Source organism: Mobula hypostoma, chromosome 2, assembly GCF_963921235.1.
Source record: "Mobula hypostoma chromosome 2, sMobHyp1.1, whole genome shotgun sequence".
NCBI lineage: Eukaryota > Metazoa > Chordata > Chondrichthyes > Myliobatiformes > Myliobatidae > Mobula > Mobula hypostoma.
In genome coordinates, this window is record NC_086098.1 from 139,921,266 (window position 1) to 139,949,148 (window position 27,883).

The 27,883-nt window shown below is 42.1% G+C and overlaps 1 protein-coding gene across 2 annotated transcripts in view; it reads left to right on the plus strand.

Moving 5' to 3' along the window:
- Positions 1-2,752: 2,752 nt before the first annotated feature.
- The window catches only part of sesn1 (sestrin 1), a 97,419-nt gene continuing 72,288 nt past the window's right edge, over positions 2,753-27,883 (plus strand). Inside the window, exon 1 of one of the 2 annotated variants that reach the window (XM_063040785.1) lies at positions 2,753-3,312. In XM_063040785.1, coding sequence (XP_062896855.1) covers positions 3,037-3,312 — 276 coding nt within the window. In that variant the 5' untranslated portion in view covers positions 2,753-3,036. The remainder of the gene's footprint in view (positions 3,313-27,883) is intronic. The other variant, XM_063040786.1, reaches the window with a different exon arrangement.

Genomic DNA, 27,883 nt, shown 5'->3' on the forward strand with positions numbered 1-27,883 from the left:
CATACTGTTCATATAGACCAAATTATTACATAGTGCATTGAGCTAGAAAAAGATAAAACAATAACAATGCAGAATAATATACACAAAGTGCTAAAGGAACTCAGCAGGTCAAGCACTTTATATGAATAAACAGTTGACACTTCGGGCGGAGACAGTTTGTGGGAGTTGTGGTAAGGCAAGTGTTAAAGATAACATCCTGGGGCAGTTGTGGTCAACCCAGACCTTTGAAGTGAGACCACTGGAGTCATTCCTGCTTACTGTACACAAGAAAAGCAATAATGGCTGCAGTGGTGTGTAATCAACCCAAACAAATGGGGCCTCTGAAGTGAGGCCCTTTCTTGAAAGGTCTTTGAAGAACTTAGCTTCCCTTTACACAGTAGGGGGTGGAAGAGATGGATGAGATAGAAATAGGAATGGAAGGATGAGAAACACACACACACCAACTAAGGGACAATTGCTTTACTAACTTCAAAGTAACACTGGTTGTCAGCTTGTAGTTTCTATTGACTTTTAACACCTCTGTTGTGAATGGTAATTGATCATGCAAATAAGGAGTTCAAACCTATACAGTTTACCTGATATTCAATACCTGTAACTGATAAGCTAATCCTGTATAAAAAGTTTTCTGTTCAGTCTTGGGAACAGTGTGGTGATGGGCTATGCTGGTCTCCTTGTGCACAAGTGAAGTATGGTTGGGCAGTAAGTGTGCCAGATATCTGTGACGATACCTTCATGAGAACTGAAAAGAAAGGGGGAAGAAGCCAGAATAAGGAGGTGATAGGGGACAGAAAGGAGTACAAGTGTAAAGTATACGATAAAGTGTCAATGCAGAATAAAATGTAAAAGCAACCAAAGAAGTACAGTGCAGGTAAACGATAAAGTGCAAGATCATCACAAGGTAGATTGTGAGGCCAAGTGTTCATCTTATCGTACATAAGGTACGTTTAAGTGTATGATACCAGCAGGATAAAAGCTGGTGGGAGAGGGTTGGTGTTGGTGGGAGAGGGAAGAAGAGAGAATGTCCGGAGTGGGTAGAGACTTTGATTGTGCTGGCTTCTTTACTGAGGCAGTGAGAAATATAGACAGTATCCACAGAGGAGAGGCTGGTTCCTGTGATGTGCTGATATGATTCCACAACTTTCTGCAGTTTTTGGCAGTCACGTGCAGACCAGCTGCTTTCTATGACAGAATGCTTTCTATGGTGCAACGATAAAAATTAGTAAGAGTTGACAGGGTCATGCATATTTCTTTAACACATCTACTTCTTCAGGAGGCTAATGAGCTTTCTTGGCCATGACATCAGTGTGGTTGGTCTAGAACGGGTTATTGTGAAGTTCACACTTAGGAGGCTGAAGTGCTTAACTCTCAGTCTCTTATAGACAGGAGCATAAGCACTGCCTCTTTCTGAAGTCAATGACCAGCTCTCTTGTTTTATCAGTATTGAGGGGAAGATCGTTATCAGGACACCATGTCACTAAGCTTTCTATATTTCCTTCCTATATACCAAAGCATCGTTATTTCAGATGTTACCCACTACAACATTGTGGAAGCTCCTTTTCAGCACCAACATTCTTTTAAATTCATTTTTTTTTCATGCTAGCTGAGAACACCAGCATTTATTTCCCATCTCAAATTATCAATAGGTCATTTAAGAGAAAATCACCTTGTTTGGGGACCTGCAGTCAACATACAGGACCCACCAGTTAAGGGCATCAGATCTCCACCTCCGGAAGGCATGACTGAACAAGAAGGGTTTTTAATAACAGAGAATGTTATAATCAGGTAGCAACTACTGAAAAAGAGAAAAATTAACCTTTCCGGTGGAAAATTCCATCACATGTTGCTTTGATGTTTACTGAAGTTGTGAACGACAATCCAGTGGTTTTAAGACCATTAAGTACAGTATTTTACTCCAGACCATTGATGACACTGAAACTCATTTCTGTTAGACTGTTAAAGCAAGATCTAGATTACCAATGTGGTAATTTAACCACGATGTGACACCAAATGTACAGGTTTAGTTATGCATGAGAATGAAAATTTTATAAATAGCGTGTTTGAAATATGAAAATTTAAAAACCACAAAAAATTTGGAAAAGGCTCAGAGAGACTGGCAGCATCCGTAAAAAGTGAATCAGTTAATTAAGCTAAATAGTTTCCACTTTTGTCAGTTCTGAGGAAATATTCCAGACGTAGAACATTAACTCTCGCTCTTTCTACCGATGTTGTCTGACCTGCTCTTACGCAGAGATTGTCCACTACTTGTCTCCAAAAAAAGGCACTAGGCCAAATGATCTCTTGCTATACAAAAACAATCTGCATGATCTAACGACAAAGAAAAATAATCACTGCTTTGCCTAGGACACTCGTGTTCTCCGAATGAATAACAAGAAAGAAGCCGCTTTAGTACAGTGCTGGGGCCCCTGGAATATGTAGTTTTGACAGTCCGTTCTTATCCGTTGTCTCTATGTCCTCTGAGGGTATATTGGACTACAACACTTTTCCAACTGGGCGCATGCGTGTTGGCCAATAGTGGGCGCGTTACGAGCAACGTATCTTGCGTAATCTGTTAGTTCGGCGTAGAAAGCAATGCCGCCATCCCATTGGTGTGGAGCTCGCGGGGTCCCAGGATCATTAGCAACACACTGACGCTGGATTGGGCAGTCATCGCTGTCAATCATCTCTGGCAAGCGGACGGCTGGATTGCACGTCATACGAAGCAAGGGGGGAGTTTATTGTATGGAAGTCATCCATTCAAAGCTGTGGCGTTTGGAAGAGAAGTTTTTAAAAACAGTTCTTGCCACATTCTTCGGTTTCCTTTCCCTATCGTCAAGGTTCATATGCTTTCCCTCTCTGTGACACATTGACAGACTTCGGGAGGGGTGAAGCAGCACTTTGCGTGCGGTGGAAGCCAAGCTCGGTTCGGTTCCTTGCTCTGACCCTTCACTTGTAGATGCGAGTTTGCCCGCCGGTTGCAAGCTTGGGCTGCCGCTGGAACATTCTGGAAGTGCAATCCGAGCCGGGACCGGTGTCCCCATGGCCGGGCGCGCGGGAACCGCGGGAAGGTGGGACAGTTTGTACAGCCGCGACCCGAGCCGGCGGCAGGCGGCCCTGGACGGCATCAGGCAGGTGGTGTTGAGCCTCAGCGAAAGGCTGGGCGGCAGCAACGACGGCGGACCTCCGGTCCTCAGCCCGAGTAGCTCGCCGACAGACGGTTTGAACGAGTACCTGGTGCGGCTGCTGGTGCTGTCCAGGAGATGTCCCTTCAGCGACGTGAGAGCAAAGTGTGGTGCTATCCTGCAGGCTGTGCAGGTAAGATCACTTCAGGATCACCCCATACCCCAACTCCCCCTTCTCCCCTGTCTGCTAGCTCCATCGTAGTGACATAAACCCCCTCGAGGAGAAGATGAAGTCTCTCCGCTCAAAACATCGACTCTTCATTCACTTCCCTAGTTCCTGCTGAGTTTCTCCAGCATTTTGTGTGTACTCTAGAGTGGTGTTCACATTCCTTTAACGACGTCCCGAATGGGTCTGCAAGTGACGGATGTACTTGAGTTTAAGGACGGAATGGACCAGTGATCTAAACGCGCAGTACTTGTTCATTTGTAGATCTCATTTTGAGCTCTACCTTGCTCAAAGCTCGTGATCATTGCATCTATTAATTTTGTTATTCAAGAACTTTATTTTCTGCTAATTTGGGACAAATATTCCGGTTTCCTGAATAATTTGCACATTCGAAGATTTTTTTTTCTCCCTGGTGCTGGTAAGTAGTGTCAAATTGTGCAATGCATAAACTAGTGACTACATTAAAATTGTAGAGCTGCGAGAAGATACCGACACAAAAATCACTTCTGTAAAATTTTAGTGCTTCCAAATTGTTCTGAGCGTTGAGATGTGCTGCCTTTGGTTCTGGATTGTTGCCACATAGAGCCCTGTACTTAATTAAGTCCAGCTATTTAACGAAATTGGATCTTCCTCATTTGACCAATCAAGTTTCCAAATTGTTTTTCGACGCACATACGATAATCATTACAGAGTGGGAGGGGGGTTGAATAATCTGATTAATGTCAATGGATTAAGTCTGAACTCTGAGAAGAGGGTGAGGGTGATGAGAAGCGTTGTTGTAGCAACTTGCATTCGTGTTAACAATGCTGGAAACACTCAGCAGGCCAGGCAGCTATGGAAAGAGTTACTTTCTCAGATCGTAGTCCTTCTAGATCATTCCGATTAACAGCCTTGGACACGAAATATTTATTTCCCGAGACGCTGCTCAGTTGAGTGTTCAGCATTTACGTGTGTGTGTGTGTGTGTGTGTGTGTGTGTATGTATGTATATATGTATGTAAGACGCTCCTTCCCTCGGCTAGCTTGCAGGCCACCCTTGGATGAGGTGTTGCCCCTCAGGGTCACGTGAAGCCATGGGAGCAGGTGGTGGATGGTCGTATGAGCAGCTGGTGTATATCACAAGTTCTGGTTATGTGATCACTGACACCAGGCAGACAGTCTCTGAAGAGTATTGATAATGATTGGAGTCACCCGTCTTGCACTGCCTAGAAGGCGGCAATGGCAATCCACTTCTGTAGAATAACATGCCTAGAATGATCATGGTCAAGATCGCCCACATCATAGGACACAGCTCATAATGATACAGTATTAAATGGGAGATGCAAGTGACTGCATTTGCTGAATACACAGGATTCTTGAGGAACTTGACAGGTAAGGCAGCATCTATGGAGGGAAATGAACAGTTGATGTTTTGGGTCGAGAACCTTCACCTGGACTGAAATATTGGAGGGAGATAGCCAGTCTAGAAAGGTGAAGGGAAGGAGAGGATCAAGACCTCGCAGCTAATAGGAGGATCCAAGTGAGGAGAGAATGATAGGCAGATGGAAGAGGGGAGAGAGGAATTGGCGACAGAACCTGCAAGTGATTGGTGGAGGGCAATTTTAAGATGGATAAAAAGATGCTTTTGAAGGACAAATGCTAAGTATGCACCTTTTCTGCATTTCAGTGACAAAGAACAATATTGAGTTACAGTTTCCAGAGACGAGGTTACCATTTTGAACACATTGTGCTGGCCCCTAAACTACGAAAGGGCAACCTTGTAGCTCTTTTGAGTAGTTTGTCAGATAACTATAATGGGTGTGTGAAAATTCAGGATTTAACACCTCATTGGGATGTTGACTATTATCAACTGAACTACCGTTGCGAGAAAAAGTTTGAGAACCTTTGCAATAATCTGATTTTGTGCATAAATTAATCATAAGATGTAGTCTAATTTTCTTCAAAGACACAATAATAGACGTACACAATCTGCCTAAACAATTGTACTTGTCAATACTGAGTACACCATTTAAGCATAACAGTCTAGGTTCAAAAAAATATGTGAATCGCTGGGATAATGCCTTCTACAAAAAGTTATTTGGAGTCAGGTGTTCCAATCAATGAGATCAAATTGGAGGTGGGGGTTGTGGAGGTGCCCTGCCCTATAAATAAGACACAAAGTCAGGTTACTGACAGACCCTGCTCTTCTCAAGAATTATCTGTTTATGTGCACCATGCCTTGATCAAGACAACTTTCAAAGGACCTATGAAGAAGAATTGTAGAGATCCATCAAGCTGGAATAGGCGACAAAAGCATTTCTAAAGATCTGAGTGTTCGTCAGTCCACAGTAAAAGAAATTGTCCACAAGTAGAGGAAATTCAGTACTGTTGCTACTCTCCCTAGGATTGGGTATCCCTGCAAAGCTCACACCAAGAGCAGAATGTGCAGTGCTGAAGGAGGTAAAAAAGAACCCAAAGGTAACAGCAACAGACCTGCAGAAATCTCTAGAATTTGCTAAAGTCTCAGTTGATGTGTCCACCATAAGAAAAACATTGAACAAGAATGGTGTTCTTGGAAGGATACCACTGCTCTCCAGAAACAAGGTTGCTGCACATCTCAAGTTTGCAAAAGACCACCAAGATGTTCCACAATGCTTCTGGTACAATGTTCTGTGGACAGTTGAGACAGAGGTTGAACTTTTTGGCAGAAGTGCACACTGCTATGTTCAGAGGAAAAGGGGCACTGCACATCAACACCAAAACCTCAACCCAGCTGTGAAGCATGGTGAAAGTAGCATCATGGTTTGGGGCTGCTTTGCTGCCTCAGAGCCTAGACAGTTTACAATGGTTGAGGGAACAATTAATTCAAAATTGTAACAAGACATTTTGCAGGAAAATGTCAGGGTAACCGTTGTCACGTGAAGCTTAATAGAAGTTGGATGATGCAACAGGACAATGATCTGAAACGCAAGAGTAAATCAACATCAGAGTGCTTTAAAGAAGAAAATTTGTTGTTTTGGAATGGCCAAGTCAGAGTCTAGGCCTTAACCCAATTGAGATGCTGTGGCTTGACCTGAAGAGGGCTGCTTATGCAAGGTATCCCAGAAATATTGATGAACTGAAATAATTTTGCATGGAAGAATGGTCTAAAATTCCTCCTTGCCATTGTGCAAGTCTGATCAATTTTAGGAAACGTTTGGTGAGGGTTATTGCTACTAAAGGAGGTTCTACCAGTTATTAAATACAAGGCTTCACATATTTTTTCCAGCTTGGACTGTGAATGATTAAACAGTGTGTTCAATAAAGACATGAAAAGTACAATTGTTTATTAATTTAGGCAGATTATATTTGTCTATTACTGTGACTTATACGAAGATCAGACAACATTTTGAGTAATTAATACAGAAAAACAGGCAATTGCAAAGGTTCACGATCTTTTTCTTGCACTGAAGGTTAGGCAACTCACAACATAACTCTTAAAGTTCACACTTTATTGTCTCTGCACAAATAACAACTTAAGTTGACCCCAGACCATCTACTTAAACATAAATTCTACTGTTCCTTCTGTACCAATACTCACTCAGACCACTTCTCCAATTTATTACACCAATATAGGGGACCTGCTGTTGGCCAGATGATCGATCCTTTCTTCTTCCAGCCACTGGCATGAGAGTTCTTCCTTGCGATTTTTAGTCTCCAGAGTTGTCACTGCTTTGCGATTGAAGCTCCTAACTCATAATCTTCCTCATCAGTTCAAATGATGCACTTCATTTTTGTTAGCTCCAGGTCATCTGATAGACCTATGTCACCTTATTGGCTGTGGTCCAATCCAGCATCCATTTATTGCCCTCTTCCACAATTGGCAGCTAGTAATTTATGGCCCTTTGTTCTAAATCTGTTACCAAACCAATAACCAGCTAACATTACTCAGGGCAGACATGGACCCCACTATTCACAAACCTGCATGTTGTATCATACCAAAGAACACCTCACAAATAACATTTGGAAATGATCTTAGTCTAGCAGATCACCTGGAGCATCATTTTCTCTATTCTAAAGTACTGATTTAACTGAGCAAAACCAGTTTACAAAATGGAGGATACAGAACAGCTTTGCAAAATGCCAGTCTCCATTCCTTCAACCTCATGGCAAGAACAAAGGCAATTGGTTTGTCTACTTCCAGTGTCCTTGACCCAGTCAAGTTCGATATTCCATATTTTAATTCTTTCATGAGCAACAGGCAACTGAATTAGCATCTGTTTTACGTGATCAAGGTTTGGAACTCTGTATGAAAGAAACTGTACCATTAGCAGATGGTACACTGAAGTAGTACTTTGAGTTCAGTGTTATGGTAAGATAGCATCAAGTTGGCAATATGCAGCTTGCTTTGGTGAGAAGAATCTGTTTAAATGTAGGCTGATACTGCAGCATGATGTTCTAGTACCTGAAGCAGAACTTATTCAACAGATTTCTGGTTGAAAAGGACATTAACATTTTGTTCTGTTTGAAGAACAACAGACTCTAATATCATGGTAGTATCTTCCCCCCCCCTTCTAATATACTTAAATGATTTTGACTAATGTGATTAAGTGTTAAGAAAATAGAGAAAGGAGTTATCCATGTGGATTTTTGAAAGCCATTTGACTAAGGTGAGTATAAAACGGTAGTTGACCAAAATGAATGGAGCCGGGGTAGTTTGGATAAAAGTTTGGATCATGGGCCCAAAGCAGAAAAAAATGATATTTTTTCAGCCTTGAGAATGACAGACAATGTTTACCAGGAATCAGTGCTAGGACTATAGCCTTTTCAGATATACAGTGCCAATGAGAAGAATTGGGCCATCTGGCCCATCGAGCCTGCTGTGCTATTCCATTATGGCTGATTTATTATCCCTCTCAACCCTATTCTCTTGCCTTCTCTACTAGCCTACAGGTCACACTTGGGCAGGATGTGGCACCTACTTAGTTCCTTAGTTCCATTCCCCCCACCCACCCACCCACCCACCATTCAGAGTCATTTGAAGGTGGTGGATGGTCATATGAGCAGCTGGTGCACATCACAAGCCCTGGCAATGTGACCACTGATGCCAGGCAGACAGACCATTTACCTTGGTATGTGATCCTTACCAACCTCTGCTTTATTGTGAGGGGTCCATTGATACTTTGGGCTTTCACCTAAAGTTCTACCAAAAATCAGAGCCACCTTCCAATCTCTAGACTTAGTTACACAGTCTAGCCATCCATCCTCAAACTGTCAATGTACTGCTGTAATCCTCGCTCTAATAGAACCTTGTCTGCTCTTCCTATTTGTACATGTGCCTGACTTTGTCCTAACGTTTCCCCCTCCCTGTAACATTTTTTTGTTGCTTCATACATGCCTTGTACACTGGAGCTTAATTCTCTTCCCTTCATTTCTCAGACATGGTTATTCTGCGTGCAGTGAAAGAAATTCATCTGAAGGTTAGATCAGAAGAGTTAGGTTTATTTCCTTGGAGAAAAGACGTTTGAGAGGGGATTGAATAGCAGTGTACAAAATCATAGGGTTTAGAGTATTAGATTGGGCAACTTGAGAACCAGAGAATATACACTCAGTGGTTACTTTGAGTACACCTGTGCATCATGTTAATGCACAAACTAATCAGCCAATCATGTGACAGCAACTTAATGCGTGACAGCATGCAGACGTGGTCAAGAGATTCAGTTGTTCAGAACAAACAGAATCAGTGACTTTGACCGTGGAATGATTATTGGTGCCAGACAGGGTGGTTTGAGTATCTCAGAAACTGCTGATCTCCAGGGATTTTCACGAATAACAGTCTCTAGAGTTGATAGAGACTAGTGCAAAAAACAAAAAAAAAATCCAATGAACGGAAGTTTTGTTGGTTGGTAAAAATGCTTTGTTAAAGAGAGAAGTTAGGGGAGAATGGCCAGACAATTTCAAGCTGACAGAAGGTGACAGTAACTCAAATAACCATGCGTTACAACAGTGGTGTGCAGAAGAGCATTTCTGAATGCACATCATATCAGACCTCAAAGTGAATGGGCTACAGCAGCAGAACGTCACAAACGTACGTTCACTAGCCACTTTATTAGGTACAAGTGGTACAGAACAAAGTGGCCACTGAGTGTATATTCAGACTTCGATCAAAGGACATAGGATTTGAAAGAAAACTTTCTAATGCAGAGTGTGTTTATGATTTGGAATTACTGTAGCTGTTTATAAATGCTGGGAGAGCAGTTGATAAGGACTTTAAAAAGGAATTGGACTGGTATTTGAGAGAAAGTAACTTGTTGTACTTTGGGGAATGACACTGACTAGGTTGTTCTGCAAGAAGCAACCTTGAACTTTAAATCAGATGTTCTCCTGTGCCAAACAATTGAGATCAACAGTATCTTTGATAATAAGCGAGTCTGAACCTTGGGTGCCGATCTACATGTTGAGAGGCAAGAAGAATGGAAGAATTTTAGACACCAAGTAACTAAACAGTAAATAATAGGATGTGAAGGTAATCTGGTTTATCCGTTAGGTCTTTGAGGATGTATCCAGAAGGATTGATAAAGAGCCAGTTAATGTGATGATTCATTTTTAAAAAGTATGTGATTAGATTCCATTTAAATTTCTACCACACAAGACAAAGGCATTAGAGTGATTGAGTATTGCTATGGATAAAGAATTAGTTATTTGATAAAACAAAGGGGGAGGTTATTTTCAAGTCATCAGGCTACAATTAGTAAACTGCTTCCAGCATCAGTGCCTAGGCCTTCAGTTGTGTTCTTAGGAATTGAGGATAACTTGCTTTCCTTCCTGCTATTGGCTGCTGAGGTGGCTAATGACACCAATGTGGGAGCCTCGGAGCAGGATGTACTTGAATTTGTAGAGGTGGTGTCCTCCTTATGTCACGAGCAGAGGGCTTCTGTGTAACCTCAGGGTTCTGAAAACCATCTTGAATGTTTCTTATCCAATTTTAGCAGTTATGAACTGGAGATTTTCAGGAGTCAGTTACATTTTGTCAAGGAGACTTAGCATATACTTTAATCTTTTCCTGTATCTAGTGTTCTCTTCCAGAACAGCTTGACAAATGATGTTAGTTTCCGGAGTCTGGTATGATGGGCCCTGTCCAGCATGTCTGACCGAGTTTCACTAGGACTCGATGCTAGTGATGTTTCCTGTGAAACTACGACACAAGATACAAAGCTGCTGACTTCATTATAGGCCAGGGATTAAACATTAGGCTTATTTTTTCTGATATGACCAGCTTTGCCTCAACAAGTTAAAACACTTGAGGTGTGTATTTAGATGGTAATTTTAATCTGGATTTTGTCTAATTGGCTGTTTCAATCAGTTGGTTAATTGAGATGAGAAACTGAAATACATCTCCTTCTCACTTATGGATCCAATAATAGGGTGGTTTTGTAATTGGGCTGTTAGTCCAGTGGTCTGGACTAATGATCCAGAGAACAATTTGCATTCCAAGAAACATTGTAGGGCAATTTAAATTGTTATTTAAATTCTTATAGAATATAGAAGTGAATTAATGGTGTCTCCATAATTCCAATTAATAAAACAACAGGTTTAGAAACATAGAAGATAGGTGCAGGAGTAGGCCATTCGGTCCTTCGAGCCTGCACCGCCATTTATTATGATCATGGCTGATCATCCAACTCAGAACCCCGCCCCAGCCTTCCCTCCATACCCCCTGACCCCTGTAGCCACAAGGGCCATATCTAACTCCCTCTTAAACATAGCCAATGAACTGGCCTCAACTGTTTCCTGTGGCAGAGAATTCCACAGATTCACCACTCTCTGTGTGAAGAAGTTTTTCCTAATCTCGGTCCTAAAAGGCTTCCCCTCTATCCTCAAACTGTGGCCCCTCGTTCTGGACTTCCCCAACATCGGGAACAATCTTCCTGCATCTAGCCTGTCCAATCCCTTTAGGATCTTATACGTTTCAATCAGATCCCCCCTCAATCTTCTAAATTCCAACGAGTACAAGCCCAGTTCATCCAGTCTTTCTTCATATGAAAGTCCTGCCATCCCAGGAATCAATCTGGTGAACCTTCTTTGTACTCCCTCTATGGCAAGGATGTCTTTCCTCAGATTAGGGGACCAAAACTGCACACAATATTGGGATGGTGTGGTCTCACCAAGGCCTTGTACAACTGCAGTAGTACCTCCCTGCTCCTGTACTCGAATCCTCTCGCTATAAATGCCAGCATACCATTCGCCTTTTTCACCGCCTGCTGTACCTGCATGCCCACTTTCAATGACTGGTGTATAATGACACCCAGGTCTCGTTGCACCTCCCCTTTTCCTAATCGGCCACCATTCAGATAATAATCTGTTTTCCTATTTTTGCCACCAAAGTGGATAACTTCACATTTATCCACATTAAATTGCATCTGCCATGAATTTGCCCACTCACCCAACCTATCCAAGTCACCCTGCATCCTCTTAGCATCCTCCTCACAGCTAACACTGCCACCCAGCTTCGTGTCATCCGCAAACTTGGAGATGCTGCATTTAATTCCCTCATCCAAGTCATTAATATATATTGTAGAACAACTGGGGTCCCAGCACTGAGCCTTGCGGTACCACACTAGTCACCGCCTACCATTCTGAAAAGATCCCGTTTATTCCCACTCTTTGCTTCCTGTCTGCTAACCAATTCTCCACCCACACCAATACCTTACCCCCAATACCGTGTGCTTTAAGTTTGCACACTAATCTCCTGTGTGGGACCTTGTCAAAAGCCTTTTGAAAATCCAAATATACCACATACACTGGTTCTCCCCCATCCACTTTACTAGTTACATCCTCAAAAAATTCTGAGATTCGTCAGACATGATTTTCCTTTCACAAATCCATGCTGACTTTGTCCGATGATTTCACCGCTTTCCAAATGTGCTGTTATCACATCCTTGATAACTGACTCCAGCAGTTTCCCCACCACCGACGTTAGGCTAACCGGTCTATAATTCCCCAGTTTCTCTCTCCCTCCTTTTTTAAAAAGTGGAGTTACATTAGCCACCCTCCAATCCTCAGGAACTAGTCCAGAATCTAACGAGTTTTGAAAAATTATCACTAATGCATCCACTATTTCTTGGGCTACTTCCTTAAGCACTCTAGGATGCAGACCATCTGGCCCTGGGGATTTATCTGCCTTCAATCCATTCAATTTACCTAACACCACTTCCCTAGTCATATGTTTAATCTTTATTTGTCCTTCAGTACTACCTACTCTATTCATTGGGGACTGACATTAAATGTTGGCCTTGACAGTAAAACTTTATACAGTTAAGAATATTGGTTAATATTAATAATAAAACATAAATAGGAGAAAGAGTAGGTTGTATGGCTGTTCAATCCTGCTGTGCTGCGAGTTGGAAATTAAGGAGGATCTGATCTTGGCCTTGGCTTCTCTTTCTATCTGTTCCCCCTAAACTTACTCTGTCCTATAGAGTAGACCAAGAAAATGCGTTTGGACTTTTAATATATTTGTTCAGTCAGCCTCTTCAGCTCGCCGATTCATGACACTAAGAGGAGAAATTCTGCTTCATTTCAATATTATTGATGCCCTTATTCTGAAATTCTGTTCTCTGGTTCTAGATTCGTTCATAAAGGAAAACATATCACAAGCCCACTCAAACCTGTTCAGACTTCCTTAAATTCCACTCAAATAATCTCTAGGTCTTCTAAATTCTTAAAGGTAGTCCCAAGCTTTCCTGATAAAGATGACACTTTTCCCTCTGGAATCAACCTGGCAGACCTTTTTTAAACTGGTAAACTTAGAAACGCTCTCCTTTAATAAAGAATCTAAAACTATACACATTGCTTCAGACGTGATCTAACCAATATCCTGCACAGGTGCAGCAATACTTCCTGACTTTTATTTTTTTATACCTTTTACAACAGTTATATGGGAACTTCAAAGAGTTGCTTATTTGCAAAGCTCACACAGAAGTTCAACCTGTGTGGAGAAGAACGACGTAAAAATGCCAATCGTGCCCAGTTGATAGATGCTATGCTTGTCTATCTTGAGTGTTCCAAGCCACATTTTATTACTAAAAAGTGCGTAGAGTAGCAGGATATGAAATATTTTGCAGTTAACTTTTGTGTGCCAGTATGTGTTTGTGTGGTTTTTTAACTTGTTAGCTTAGTCCCAGATTTTGCTTGGCAGATACTCTGCAAATCTTACCTGTTGTGTAAAATATTTGTTTTCTTAAATTATTTTTGTTCATGTTGAATGAAGTTTAAAAGCAATGCACTGAAACTTATTTTCAGACTGCCTATATTTAGCTACTATTTATAATTTTTGAGATGTATGGATTCAGCAATTTGGGAATGAGTGAGCCAATATGTAATAACAACAAGGCCTTGGGAGCAAATAGTATCCCCGCTGAAATTCTAAAACTTGGCGGGGAAAAGCATTGAGACAATTCCTCATCTGATTGAAAAAAGAGGTATTTAAAAATCAAGACTTCAAACCTGGCATACAACTTGACAGCAGTGATCCCTGTCCTCCTGCATTCTTCTGAGACCAAAATGAGTACAGCAGGCATCTCAAGGCACTGGCTGGACACCGCCATTGCTGAAATTATTAACATTGTTGAAATCCATTGGAAGGATAAAGAGGCCACCTTTCCTAAACTTTACACTCTGGTTTCAGAGGACAATCCACACCATTCACCTGCCTGACTCCAGAACCGGATCCTTTATCCTGAGCCTCTTTACAGAATGAGACTAAAGTCAGACAGAGGGAAAGATTCAAGGATGTATTCAAAATCTCCGAGGAAAAAAATGCAAACACCTACTCCTGAAACTCAAAGTGGAGAAGGAGCATTCATGATTGTACTGGGATCCTCAGGAACACATTAAAGCACTGTATACATGCTAGGGGATGCTCCACGTTTCAGATGAACCATCTAGTTATCCCATCAGTGGAAGTGCATACAGTTCCCCACATTAGTCTCATTTGTCAGCTGGAATGGAAGCATCATCTTCAATCTCTAAGGACTGCCTAAGATGTAAATTAGCTTGTGAAGGTAGATGCAAGCAATGAAGTTTCCCCTTGCTGATGTGCCCAGAGATCATTTGGACGATGATCAGAAGAAAATTCTTCACCCACAGAAAAGTGAGTTTTTGAAATTTGCGACCCAAAATGTTCTGTGGTATAATTCAGTAGAGACTGACAGATTACTTTGATATTTGGGGACTTGAAGAATAGGATTATCTGTTTTTATTTCAGATATTCACTGTGTACAGTTTTGGTTTTCAATTAAAGTTCTTGTACTTTGCTTTCTGCTTTGCCTGTGAAATCTCTTCAGTGTTTGTTTGGCTTCTGATGCATACCTAATTAGATATTGCAAATGCCTTGTGAGAGTGGCCAAGTTAAATTTGAGATCAGAAAAGCATTTGGTGCTTGCTGAAACATTTAGTAACTTTTTTTTGGAGAAGTACAGTAAAAATGCTTCCTTCCCAGTGATTGCAAACTCTGGGCCACAACTATAGTGGATTTCAATTAATTGGGACACATCGGGACCAATACATTTTGGCCCAATTAAGTGGCTTTCCCAATTAGCCAAAGGTCATGGCAACAGTTTAAAAAGGTGTAAAAAGACAAACTGAGTAACAATTAAGTATTTAAATTAAATACAGCACAAATTATAACACCATCAATGCCACTAGAGTACTATAAAACTGTATATTGGTCCCTAATAGCTATCAATTCAGCTCTCACCTGTGACTCTAAGTAGCTGTTTGCCTGCGACGGTGGCTACACCCTGGTTTATAGCTTCAATGGTGGGCTGAGAGGGGTGAGGGTGGCTGGTGGGCCTCATACCCCGATGAGATAGGGACATGCCTGTCCTAGCGTGTGAAGTTGGCTCAGGCGGGCTGGGTGGATGAGACCTAGAGTGAGATCCAGCGATCAGGAAGGTGGGACTGCAACACTCTGTGGAGAGCAAAGGGCACGACAAGGCACAGAGGAAGACATGGTCATCTACTGCTGAACCAAGGCCGTGCCCAGACTACTTGTACCACTGGACCCGGACTTCTGAGGTCAAGGGAATGGAATTGCCCCAGTGTGACGGCTTTTCTGCTTCAAAAGCTCTCCCGCATAGATCTCCTGTCATTTTTGGATACGACAAACAACCAACCACCAATCGACGGAGGAATTCATCCAGTGTATGCTGCCGTGTGCTTTAGATTGTAAATGAACAAAATCAGCGCAGACACCTAGTGCAGATAATGGACCATCTTCATACAACTCTTTCAATGATTGTATTGTCCAAATCTTCATTTTCAGTCTAACATGTAAGATATTTGTTGATAACTTGTTCCTAACTTTTTGAAGTAGTGAAGTTGTTTCATTTTCACTCCCAGCTGTTTCTGGCATCTCCAAACCTGAATGTTTGAAGCTAAAGTGAACAAAGAGTTCTGAATAGTCTTGCCCCTTATTTCTTACCAATTATCAGTGACAGAAATCACTGCTTTTTGAACAGAAACACACACAAGTGACCCTTCAGTCCTGATGAAGGGTCTGTGCCTGAAACGTCGACTGTTTACTCTTTTCCATAGATGCAGCCTGGCCTGCTGGGTTCCTCCAGCGTTTTTTTTTGTGTTGCTTTGGATTTCCAGCATCTGCAGATTTTCTCGTGTTTGCTATTTAAAAACTGTTCGCTTTAAGGATGGCATGGTGTCTCATGGCTACACAAATGCAAGCCACTGGTGCTAGTTAGAAACTGTTTGGCAACAGCCCCCTATCCTAATTAAGCGGCGTAATGTCCCAGATAAACAAAGGGAATCTTGGCTATTTTCTTGATTAGTTTTTGTTCTTTAAGAGTTGTCCAAACTAAGCAGCTGTCCTAAATTAACTGACGACCAAATTAACCAAAATCTACTGCATGTCTGTTTTTCTGTCTGAACCTACTTTGTTGTGCTCCAGCTCTGATTTCTGTTATGTTTTTACCTTTGTCTTTCAAAAACAAAATGTAGGTTAGTGCTGTATTTCCATGGAAATATTGCAGTGATGAGATCATTTACATTACAGTACATTCTGCTGAATAAGCAAGTTCTAGTACAGAGACTTCCAGTTTCATAAATGTTAAATATTTGGCCAATTTGATACATTGTGACATTTTCTTCATTGTGCATTGTATATATGCTGTCAATCATCATAACTCTTGGCAAGCAAATTGCAAGTTCTTGATTTAAAGCTTTCTACAGACTTAAAATATTTCTGTTCTTTCTGATTCTGGTCTATTGTGCAGTTGCCTCTTACCTCTGCACTTCCACCAGCAACAGAAGTTTTTATGCTGCTCTACTCTAAAATATAATTGCTGCAATTGTTTGTCATCTTCCCCATTTTCAAGTTTTATCAAACCACGTCCTCAGCTGCAGCAGCCCACATTTTCACATTTAATTCTTTCTTTCCGTTAACTCTCTCTGTAATGCAGTATTTCTGTACATGCATCATCTAATCTCATCTTGATGTTAGTAGTTTACTAGATAAGCTCATGCCACATTCCTGTCCATTCTTGAGATCACCAAAGATGATGTAAAAATACTCAATTTAGACTGTACTTTTTAATCTTTTATTAATTTTATATGGTGATCATACAAGGTATTCTTTGTTTTGTATGGTCTTTGCCTTCATACGATCTTCTTATTTGTATATGAGAAAAGTTGAGAATCATTTGAACTGCATTCAAACATGCAAATGACCCTTCAGTCCTGAAGAAGGATCTTGGCAGGAGACAGACAGTTTACTCTTTTCCATAGATGCTGCCTGACCTGCTGAGTTCCTCCAGCATTTTGTGTGTGTTCCTTTTGATTTCCAGCATCTGCAGATTTTCTCCTGTTCTAATATCACTGGCATATGTCGTGAAATTTGTTTTTTTTTTGCTGCAGCAGTGCATTGCAATACATAATAATATAAATTAAATTACAAAATAAGCAGTGCAAAAAGAGAGAGGGAAATACTGAGATAGTGTTCATGGGTTCACCGTTCATTCAAAAATCTGATGGCAGAGGGGAAAAAGCTGTTTTTGAAACATTGAGTGTGTGTCTCCGGGCTCCTGTACCACCAGGTTGGTAGTGGCATTGAGAAGATGGCATGTCCTGGGTGGGGGGGTCCTTGATGCTTCAGTTTTATAGAATATAGTCTATTGTGTATATTATTAGTCCCATTGTTAATGCACTAGGAGCAGTTGATAGTTCAGTTAGAGGAGTTTCTATTAAAACCTGATGAGCTGATTGGTCTCAAGTTAAGGCTGAGCCTGAATTTCAGTATTATAATTCCACAATATTGAGCCAAGAGCAGAAGAATGTAATGGGAGCAGGAAAAGGTCACCTGGCTCCTCAAGCTGACTCGCTTGTGATCAACACTGACTTGCCCCAGGTCTTGTCTCCTCTTCTGTGCCAGATTCCCTCAATTTGTGATCTTTCAAAAAAAAATCTACTCCTTTTAATTACCCCCAATGATCTGGCTTACACAGCCCTCAAGGATAGAGGTTTTCAGAGATTTGCCACTCTGTTCAAGTTGTTTCAGTACATTTCAGCTTTAAATGACTTCCCTCTAATCTTGTGACTATATTCCCTCAAGATATTCTCCCACTGCATCTGCTTTCTTCTGGCCTGCTCCTCAAGGATCTTATGTTTCAAAAGATCATCCTGAATTCTCCAAAACTCCAAAAAAAAAACTCCAACTTTGTTTTAGCTGCTCATGATGGCTTCAGTAATCACTTTTGGCCTGTGTCTTGGCTGTCTTGTCTATGTCTTAGCCAAAATTTAATTTTGAAGTTGAGGCTCCAATCTACTCCTCAACAAAAAAAAATTGCCATAACTGTTTAAATACACTTGAGGGAGCTAGCAGCACTGCATTAAGGCAGTTTATGGCTAGAATCAGATATGTGAAGTATACAGTAACAACCCACAATCTCCATGCGTAGGCAATAATTTAAGACATAAATTTTTTTATTGAGGTTAACCTCTGTGCAGTAACTGTTGGTAAGTTAAAGCTCATGATGACATGTACTTGGATAGTTTTTTTTAAAGCCTAGCCTATTCTAATTTTAGGTTCATCATTCTCCGAATTGAAATTCAAGTTTATTTGTCATTCAACCATAAATGAATACAGCCAAACCAAACAGCGTTACTCGGAGGCCAAAGTGCAAAACATAGTACTAACAGTTATGCACAAAACAAGGCACATGTGACTTGCTGCCCATTACGCCACTGGCATTTTGGGCAGCAATGAATGTCCTTCATCTCTGGCGGTGTTCAGAGCTTCCTTCATCATGTCAATAGCTTCTTCTCAGATTTCACTAATGTCAGTCATACAAGTCCTGGGTGGAGATTCAGGAATACCGTCGCACTCAGATGAAAGAGGATTCTTCATCGTTGTTTCTGTAACAATTTTGTTTCACCAGTCAGAGTTGGTAGCCCTGATCTGAACCCCCTGAACCTGGGGAACCGGTGGACCACACTTAGTCTGTCCTCTACCCTTTTGAGCTGTTCGATATGGGTGACCCTACCAAGAGCCAAAGCATGAAGCCCTGACTCCAGCCAGCAAAGTTCCCATGACAAGGTGGTCGTATGGAGAATAGCACACATAAGGAATCAGAAAAATACAGTCAGTCAAAAAAAATGTAGTCCAAGTCCCTGAATCCACGCATGTTGCAGCAGTCTGCTGTTGAAGACAGTACATCTTGACTTCTGCTGAGCAAACACCAGAGAGCAGCACCAACTCCAGCTTGTACGCCACGCAACCTCCAGTGCACTGGTGGAGTGTATCAACTCCACCTCTGTCCTGGGCTGCTGCAAACAGGCTTGGGGCCTAGTCCTCACTACGACTGAAGCCATGCAGCTACCCCACCATTTGCCAATATGGACTTGCAGCATCCCACATTAACAATGTGCAACAGGGTCTTGTAATCACAAGAAAAGCGACTAAGACAATCATTCGCTCTTAGACTATACACCCTCTTCACACACCCACTCCCATGCCTCTGACGCAGGCAGCTGCACAATACACAAGTCCAGCTCCTTCAGTTTCTCTGCCAACAAGTAACTCACTGATGGGGTAGACCTGCAGTATTTTAAGTTCTTAATGTCCAGCAGGGTCTTGCTATGTTAAAAAAAAAATACTTTTAAGACAGACAGTACCACCTTTGGTTGGCCCTGGAGAAACCGCTGCATCTGAGCGCACTGACATTTTACTGGATTAAAGCCTCTAAGCTAGCATTGGGCACTGCTCGGTATGAGGTCTATTCCACTACCAGCCCCATTTTCAAAGATTAAAGCTAAATATTTTGTATCACTGTAAATTAACATGGGAAATGTTAAGAGATGACAGTTTAATGTACAGTAGATTGTCATTAATAGGTTCAAAACAATGCATACAAATGAGCCAATCCATTTAGTTGGATTTTACCTGCAACCTCTGATCTATTTTGAAGAGTGTGACTGTGTACGTACATCTACTGATGCTTCTGGACACATCTTCAGTGATGTTCCTGGAATCATCGGGTGCTTCAGGTCTTTCAACATCATACAACCTCCTCCAGGTGACCCAGCCGGGGCTGATCAGACCCCAGCTTGTGTCCAGATGGCTAGCTACTTTCATGGCTCCCCTCTTTTGAGCCACAGCCATCTTGAGGCCCTCTCTGCTGCATCGGTGGTACTGCGGATGGCTATCCTCTTCCTCTCTCCCTCGATGCCCAAAATGCTGAAGGCTCTAACTAAGGAACGGGCTACGAATCCCCTACAACCAACCTCCACTGGGAGACACCTTGTTCTCCATCCAGCCTGCTGACAGTTGCTGACCAGTCCTGCGTACTTGGAGAGCTTCCTTTCAAGCTATCTTCCCATGGGACTGTCAGCTCCAGCAGGACCACTTGCTTAGTAGACTCAGACACTAAGACAATGTCTGGTCGCAGGGTGATGGCTGTGATATGGTTGGGGAACTTCAGCTGCCGTTTGAGGTCCACCAACAGCTGCCAGTCCCTTGCAGAGGTCAGGATGCCTGCAGATGTTCTTTTGGCGAGTACTGGCTGCTCCCCAGCTCTGACAAAGGCAATGGTCTGCTTGGAGGGTTGGGATCACTTCGCCCACTCAACTTCTGCGCTGACGGCTTCAGCGATGGTCTTCAGAACCTGATCATGCCTCCACCTGTACCGTCCCTCACCAAGTGCCCTTGCGCAGCCGCTGAGGATGTGCTCCAGGGTTCCTCGCTTGGGGCACAGTGGGCATGCAGATTTCTCTGCCTTGCCCCATGTGTGCAGGTTTGATGGGCTTGGAAGCACATTGTACACTGCCTGGATGAGAAATTGGATACGGTGTGGTTCGGCTTTCTAAAGATCAGCCCAGGTCACTTTCCTCTCAACCGCATTCTCCCATCTTGTCCAAGCTCCCTTTTGCTTCATTCCCACCGCCTTGCAGGCTCTCATCTCCTCCACTACTGCTCTGTGAAAGGAAGTCAGCAGTTGTCTCAAAAAGAAGGCAAAATAGCATTAAGGACTTATTCTAATCCTTACCTGGTGAAAATCTTTACAGACAACGATGAATTTCATTATGCTTTTTTGGTCCAAGAGTCTGGATCAGTGCACTGAATTCTGTTCCAGAGATTAGCAACAAATGAGCAGATCTGGTAAAATTGAATAGAACTATTTATCACTGGTTAAAATCATTAAAAATTTTCTCCTCCCCTTGCTTTCTCAGTCCCAAATAATCTTAGGGCATCATGCCCTGTGGGAGACAGAACCAAGTTTTTGACTTTCCTGTGACCCACCCATTCTTTCTTAAGGATTGGTTAGGTGCACAATCTGGCTTAACCCGCAATAGCTTCAGTGTGGTTCTATGGCAGTCAGACTTTGCAAAGTTAAATTACATGGAGTGCTTGCTTAAAGTAGTCTCTGCAACATAGAAGTTATCTCCCAGTGCCTTAAATTGGTCTTGTAAATACTTTTGATATCTGGCCATCACTGCACTTAATTCCTCGGGCACTTGGATTTGTTTAATTCTGTTTCAATCATAATTTAATAGAATTTAAATTACAAAATTCCTTGTGGAGCAGAAGCAATAATTTTGTAACTATAACCATTCTTCCATAAAAATATGATTGAGATTTTCATTCCCAAGCAGTTCAGAAAGGACTGGAAAGTTGCCATTCAAGCTCTTGAAGAAGTGGGTGGATAAACATCAGTTTGAAATAGGAAAATAATGTACCGTGACATGCATAAATTAGAAGATTACTGGAAAAGCTGGCTGAAATCAATGGACTCAACTGAGTTAACGATTAACTAAATAAGATATAGTAAAAATTATATATTTAATGCCCTCTGTAATTCTCTAGAATGGCAGAGGATACATCTGTGTATTTCTTGTATCATTCCTAAATATTTCGAAGTCTTGAGCACATTGCTGTCATAGTAACGGCAGGCAATTTCACACACTCGTAGTGAATTCCCAATTTAATTAATGTGATAAGGCAAGCATAGAATTGGAACTATGTTCTCATTGCCACAGTGAGCCAAATTAAGATTAAGAGCTAAATTACTCTGAGGGCAAAAGAAAGAAATACCTACCCAAAGATCCCAGCAATCACCTGAGAAAATTGCAATCACTGGGACTTTTCTCCAAGTATAAGTACTTTATTTTTTTGACCTGCCTAAATTCTGTGTTTTTTGATGCACTTGGCAGTAAGTATATTTGAAAAGCACGATGCCAATAGAGTTGTTTGCTGTAAAATTGCTGCCTCTTAGACTTCTATTTGGTGATTAGAAGTTGGAATGCTGTGGGCATGTACTTTGGCTTCTGCATAGAAAAGCTTTGTGGCTGCTTGTTACAAAGAGTGAATGAAGTCACAGGAGAAACAAAAAAAGCTCCTCTCAGTTTTGAACAGAATGTTCTCTAAAATTGTTTATGATTCACTAAAAGAATAAATGGCCACATTGATTTAATCTGCAGGAGGGCTAAATTTTCAAACCTTTACAAAATTCTAAAAGTGCAACTTTGAAGCAGACAAATATGCCCAAGCTTGCCTTTTCCTTTAAGGTCTAAGAAAGAAGTTAGACCACAATTGTTACATATGACCAATTTGGGAGTGTTTACAGCTGCTGTCTTTTTAACCAGCAGCCTGAATAATGGGGGTGGTTGATGATGTCTGAAAGTGATTAGTTATAGAATTGATGTTGATGTGAGTAGTCAAGTTAGAGGCTGAAGTGCGTATGATATGAAACTGTTTTTGTGCAGTATCTTTGAGCACTACTTTAAAACCAAAATGCATCAATAAAAATCACTGATTATAGATCTGGCTTAGCCCCAATGTTATTCCCCAATTTAGTATTACTATTTTATAATGTTCAAAGTAAACTTATTAAAGTGTGTACGTGGTACTGTCTGCTAACCTGAGATTCATTTTCTTGCAGGCATTTGCAGAGTGAAAAGTACAATAGAATTTTAATTTTAAAAAAAACTATACATGAACAGACTAAAACTCACAAACAACCAATGTGCAAAAGAAGACGAGTTGTTTTAAAAAAAAAAGGACATGAGTTATAAAAGAGTCCTTGAAAATGAGTCTGTAGGTCATAGAATCAGTTCAGAGTATCCACACCAGTTCAGGAGCCTGATGGTGGTAGGGTTGTTGTTCGTCCTTCGTAGTAGAAGATGACCATGGCTTCAAAGTCAAATGGGAGAATTGGTGGCTGTGGGTCCGGAGGTGACTGATGAGGCCAATCCGGGCCCTGAAGGCTCGCCCACATGTGGGACACAAGTGGGTGGGTGCTGTCGTGGCAGTGGATGCTGCTCGGGCCTTGCGCACAGCACGCTTTCGTTGCGCCTCGATGATGCGCCTGACTTCAGCTGCACGGGCTCCTGTGGTGATCTTGCTGCGCCAAGCTGGATGGTCGAGGGCATGCGTCTCCCACGTGTTGATGTCGACACCCAAGCCTTTGAGGGATGCTTTGAGGCAGTCTTTGTAACGTTTCTTCTGTCCCCCGACTGAGCGCTTGCCCTGACACAGTTCTCTGTACAGCAGCTGCTTAGGCAATCGGCTGTCTGGCATTCTGACCACATGTCCAGCCCACCTGGCTTGGGCTTTCAGCAGGAGGGTGTAGACGCTGCAGAGCCCAGCTCGTTCCAGGATTTCCATGTCGGGGACTTTGTCCTGCCACCTGATGTGGAGGAGTCTGCGGAGACAGCTCAGGTGAAAGTGGTTGAGCTGTTTGGTGTGTCTGCTGTAGACAGTCCAGGTCTCGCTGGCGTAAAGGAGGATGATAAGGACCACTGCACAGTAAACCTTCAGCTTGGTGGTAAGGCTGAGTCCTCTCTGCTCCCAGACATTCTCACGGAGTCTCCCAAAGGCGGCGCTGGCTTTGGCAATCCTGTTGTTGACCTCAGCGTCTATATTCACTGCACGAGAGAGTATGCTGCCCAAGTAGGTGAAGTTGTCGACTGCCTGGAGGTTCTGGCCCTTCACCGTGATGCGCGGCTCCCGGTACGGCTTTTCTGGGGCAGGCTGGTACATAACTTTGGTCTTTTTGGTGCTGATAGTCCGAAGTTGTCGCAGGCTTGTGAGAAGCAGTCCATTTCATGCTGCATCTCCTGCTCTGTGCTGGCGTTGAGTGCGCAGTCATCAGCAAACAAGAAGTCTCTGATGACAGTCTCTTGCACTTTTGTAACTGCCTGCAGGCGCCTAAGGTTGAACAACCTGCCGTCAGTCCTGTACCTGATGTGGATTCCTTCTTCGTAGTTACAGAAGGCATCTGTCAGCATGGCAGAGAATACCATACTGAACAGAGTCAGGGCAAGAACGCAGCCTTTTTTGACGCCATTTGTCACTGGGAAGGCCTCCGACTCGTCGCCGTCATCCAGAACTTTCACCATCATACCGTCGTGGAACTGCCGGATGATTGTGATGAACTTGCTGGGGCAGCCAAACTTCTCCATGATCTTCCACAAGCCTTCTCTGCTGACCGTATCGAAAGCCTTGGTTAGATCGACAAAGGTCACGAAAAGGTCACTGTGTTGCTCCTGGCATTTTTCCTGGAGTTGGTGCGCAGCAAAAATCATGTCCGCGGTCCCATGGCTTTCTGGGAGCAGACCTTGCTCAAGATGTTGGAGAAGGCGGCTGAGCAGGACGCGGGCCAGAATCTTCCCCGCAATGGACAAGAGGGAGATGCCTCTTGATGGTAGGGTAATACATGTTTTTCACCCTGTTCGTGTGGGACCTAAGGCTTCCTGCCCAATGGTGGTAGTGAGAAGAGGGTGTGACCTGGATGATGGGAGTCTTTGATGGATGCTGCTTTCTTGTAGCAGTGGGGCATGTAAATATACTCAGTGGTAGGGAGGGTGTTGCTTGTGATGGACTGGGCAGTATCCAGAGCTTTCTGTTGCCTCCAGAAAGCCAGTATTACTGATTATAAAATCAAAGTTCTGATTTTATTAAGTTTATTTGAATACATCCAAATAGCACCAAACAGTTTGTAGATAGCATTTTATATATTGCCTAGTCCCAGTTGTCATTAACGAGAATATTTTTGAATGACTGCACATTCCTCAAGGTGGAACAGCAGAAACCTGATTGGATGAGGACTAACCAATCAGGAGGGACTGACGACAGGGGTATAAATACCACCGGACTGGACATGCCCAAGCATCATCCCTAATGAAGATGGCAGAGTTTGTTATTGAAACAGCGGTTAAAATCAATACCTGTATCCTGGCTGGAAGCCCGAGAAGAGTTTGTGCTGTGCCCTGCTTCCTACATTACAGTTCAAAGTAAATTTATTATCAAAGGGCATGTATGTCACCATATACAACCCTGAGAAAGAGGATGTGCTGGAACTTTTGGGAAAAATAATAGGATGTATATGACCCCGGCCAGACAAGATATACCCCAGGTTATTATGGGAAGCAATGGAAGAGATTGCTGCACCTTTGGCAATGCTCTTTGCATTCTCACTGGCCTCAGAAGTTGTACTTAAGCTTGGAGTATGGCAAATGTTATTTCTTTGTTCAAGGAAGGTAATAGGGATAATCCTGGAAATTATAGACCAATGAAGCTTGCATTAGAGGTAGGAAGCTATTAGATAAGATTCTTAGAGGCAAGATTTATATGCATTTGGAGAAGCACAGTCTGATTAGGGGTAGCCCTTGTGGCTTTGTGAGGGGCAGATTGTGCCTTGAGTCTGACTGAATTCTTTGAGGAAATGACAAAGCATAGTGATGAAGACAGAGCAGTGGATGTTGTGTATATGGATTTTAGTAATACATTTGGCAAGGTTCCCCAAGGTAGGCTTATTCAGAATGTGAGGAGGCATGGAATCAGAGAAACTTGTCTGTGTGGTTTCAGAATTGGCTTACCCAGAGAAAGCAGAGAGTGGTAGTGGATACAGTGTATTCTGCCTGGAAGTCGTGGAGGTCGGTGACCAGTGGTGTTCTACAGGGATTTGTTCTTTGTGATTTTTATAAATGACCTGGACAATGAAGTGAAAGTGTGGGTTAGTATATTTGCAGATGACATCGTAATTTGTTGTTGTGGATAGTGTAGAAGGTTGTTGTAGGTTACAAAGGTGCATTGATGGGATGCAAAATTGGGCTGAGAAGTGACAGATGGAGTTCAACTCAAAAAAGTATAAAATGATACCCTTTGGAAGGCAGAATATAGAGTTAATGGCAGGATTCTTAGAATAGCGGGATCTTGGAGTTCCCATCCATTCTGTGGATCATTCAAAGTTGCACTGCAAGTCGATAGGGTCTGTTGGACTTCATTAGTTGGGGAATTGAGTTCAAGAGCCACAAGATAATGTTGCATCTCTCTAAAACTCCAGTTAGACCACACTTGGAGTATTGTTCACCTCATTATAGGAAGGATGTGTAAGTTTTAGAGAGGGTGCAGAGGAGATTTACCAGGATGCTGTCTGGATTAGAGAGCAGCCCTTAGGAGGATAGGTTAAGCTAGCTAGGATTTTCCTCTTTGGAAAGAAGAGGATGAGAGATGGTAGGCACATGGTTGAAAGAAAACTGGAGGGTTATGTGGGAGGGAAGGATTAGATTGATCTTGGAGTAGGTTAAAGGGTCTACACAACATTGTGGTTCGAAGATCTTGTACTTTGCTGTACTGATCTATGTTGCTGGTGTGAAATTCTGGAACTCTCCATGTAACTACATAAGGGTTTTCTTCAACCAGTGTAGCAGTTCAAGGTGAAAGCTCACCATTGTAGCTTTGAACACTTAGTTATTAATAATTGGCTGAATTTTGCTAGCAGCAGAAAATGCAGAAGTATGAGTTTCACCATGCCCGTGGGGGAATTTAAATTAAAGTAATTATCTATATGTAAATTTTTTTAAACTACTGAATTGTTAAAAGTTAGTGCTTTTGTCTTCACATCCACCATTTGTGACTGTAAACTGACTTTTGAAATGTCCATTCAGTGGCAAATAATGAAGTAACTGGCAGATTTGCCACCAAATGAATCCTTTGACCTCTTCACTAAAGTACTGAAAATTACCAGCAAATTGCTCTCATCAGCGGATGTTGAGGGATGGGCAATATTTTGCAGCATTGCCAGCAATATCTACATTACATGAATTAAAAATAAAATAAGGACTTCCTGTGCCCATACAATTAAGTCAAGTCGATTTTATTGTCATTTCAACCATAACTGCTGGTACAGTACACAGTAAAAACAAAACAACGATCCTGCAGGACCATAGTGCTACCTGAAACAACACAAAACTACTCTAGACTACCTGAAACAACACAAAACTACACTAGACTTCAGGCCCGATGTGAGACCCGATGTGATCCGAGATGGTGCAATTTCCGAACCAAGCTGTAATGCAGCTGCTCAGGATACTCTCGATCCACTCAGGATACTGCTGGTGTCCAGTGAGATACCATGGATCTATCATTGGGCTCTTTTCTGTTTGTCTTGTGTTATATACAGAAGTGTGTCCATTAATGACAGAGATTTTTCAAGACAGTAAGAGGTCATTCAGCACATCAAGCCAATCCCAGCTCCAGGCAGAGCATTTGTTATTCCACTCTGGTTTTTCCTCATAGCCTTGTAAGTTATTCTGTCTTGAGCACCTGTTCAATTCTTTTTAGGCACAGCTTCTGTTTCCCACCACCTGTGCGGGGAGTGAATCCAGATCAGAGCTAATCTGAATAAAACATGTTTCCTCACACCTGCTTTGCTTTAATGGGAAAAGCTTTGCTTTGTATTACCAACCTAAATGAGTCGTAATCTCATATATATCCAACAAACCCCGCTCAACACTTGCTCCAAAGGGTACAACCCTATCTCCTCCTCTAACCTTATTGCTTCAAAAGATCTTTCATCAAATTTTTGATCATCTGTTATTTATGTTGTTCGGTGCCAGTTTCTTTATTTGCAAACACTTCTGTGAATTGCCTTGGTGTATTTTTACCACATTACGTGTGTTATACAAGTACAAACTATAATTACTGACTAATTGTGTAAATACAAATGTCACCTTTGTTGCAACTTTTTTTAAAAAGTAAGTGGCTGTAACTTGGCTTTTGCGTGCCATTT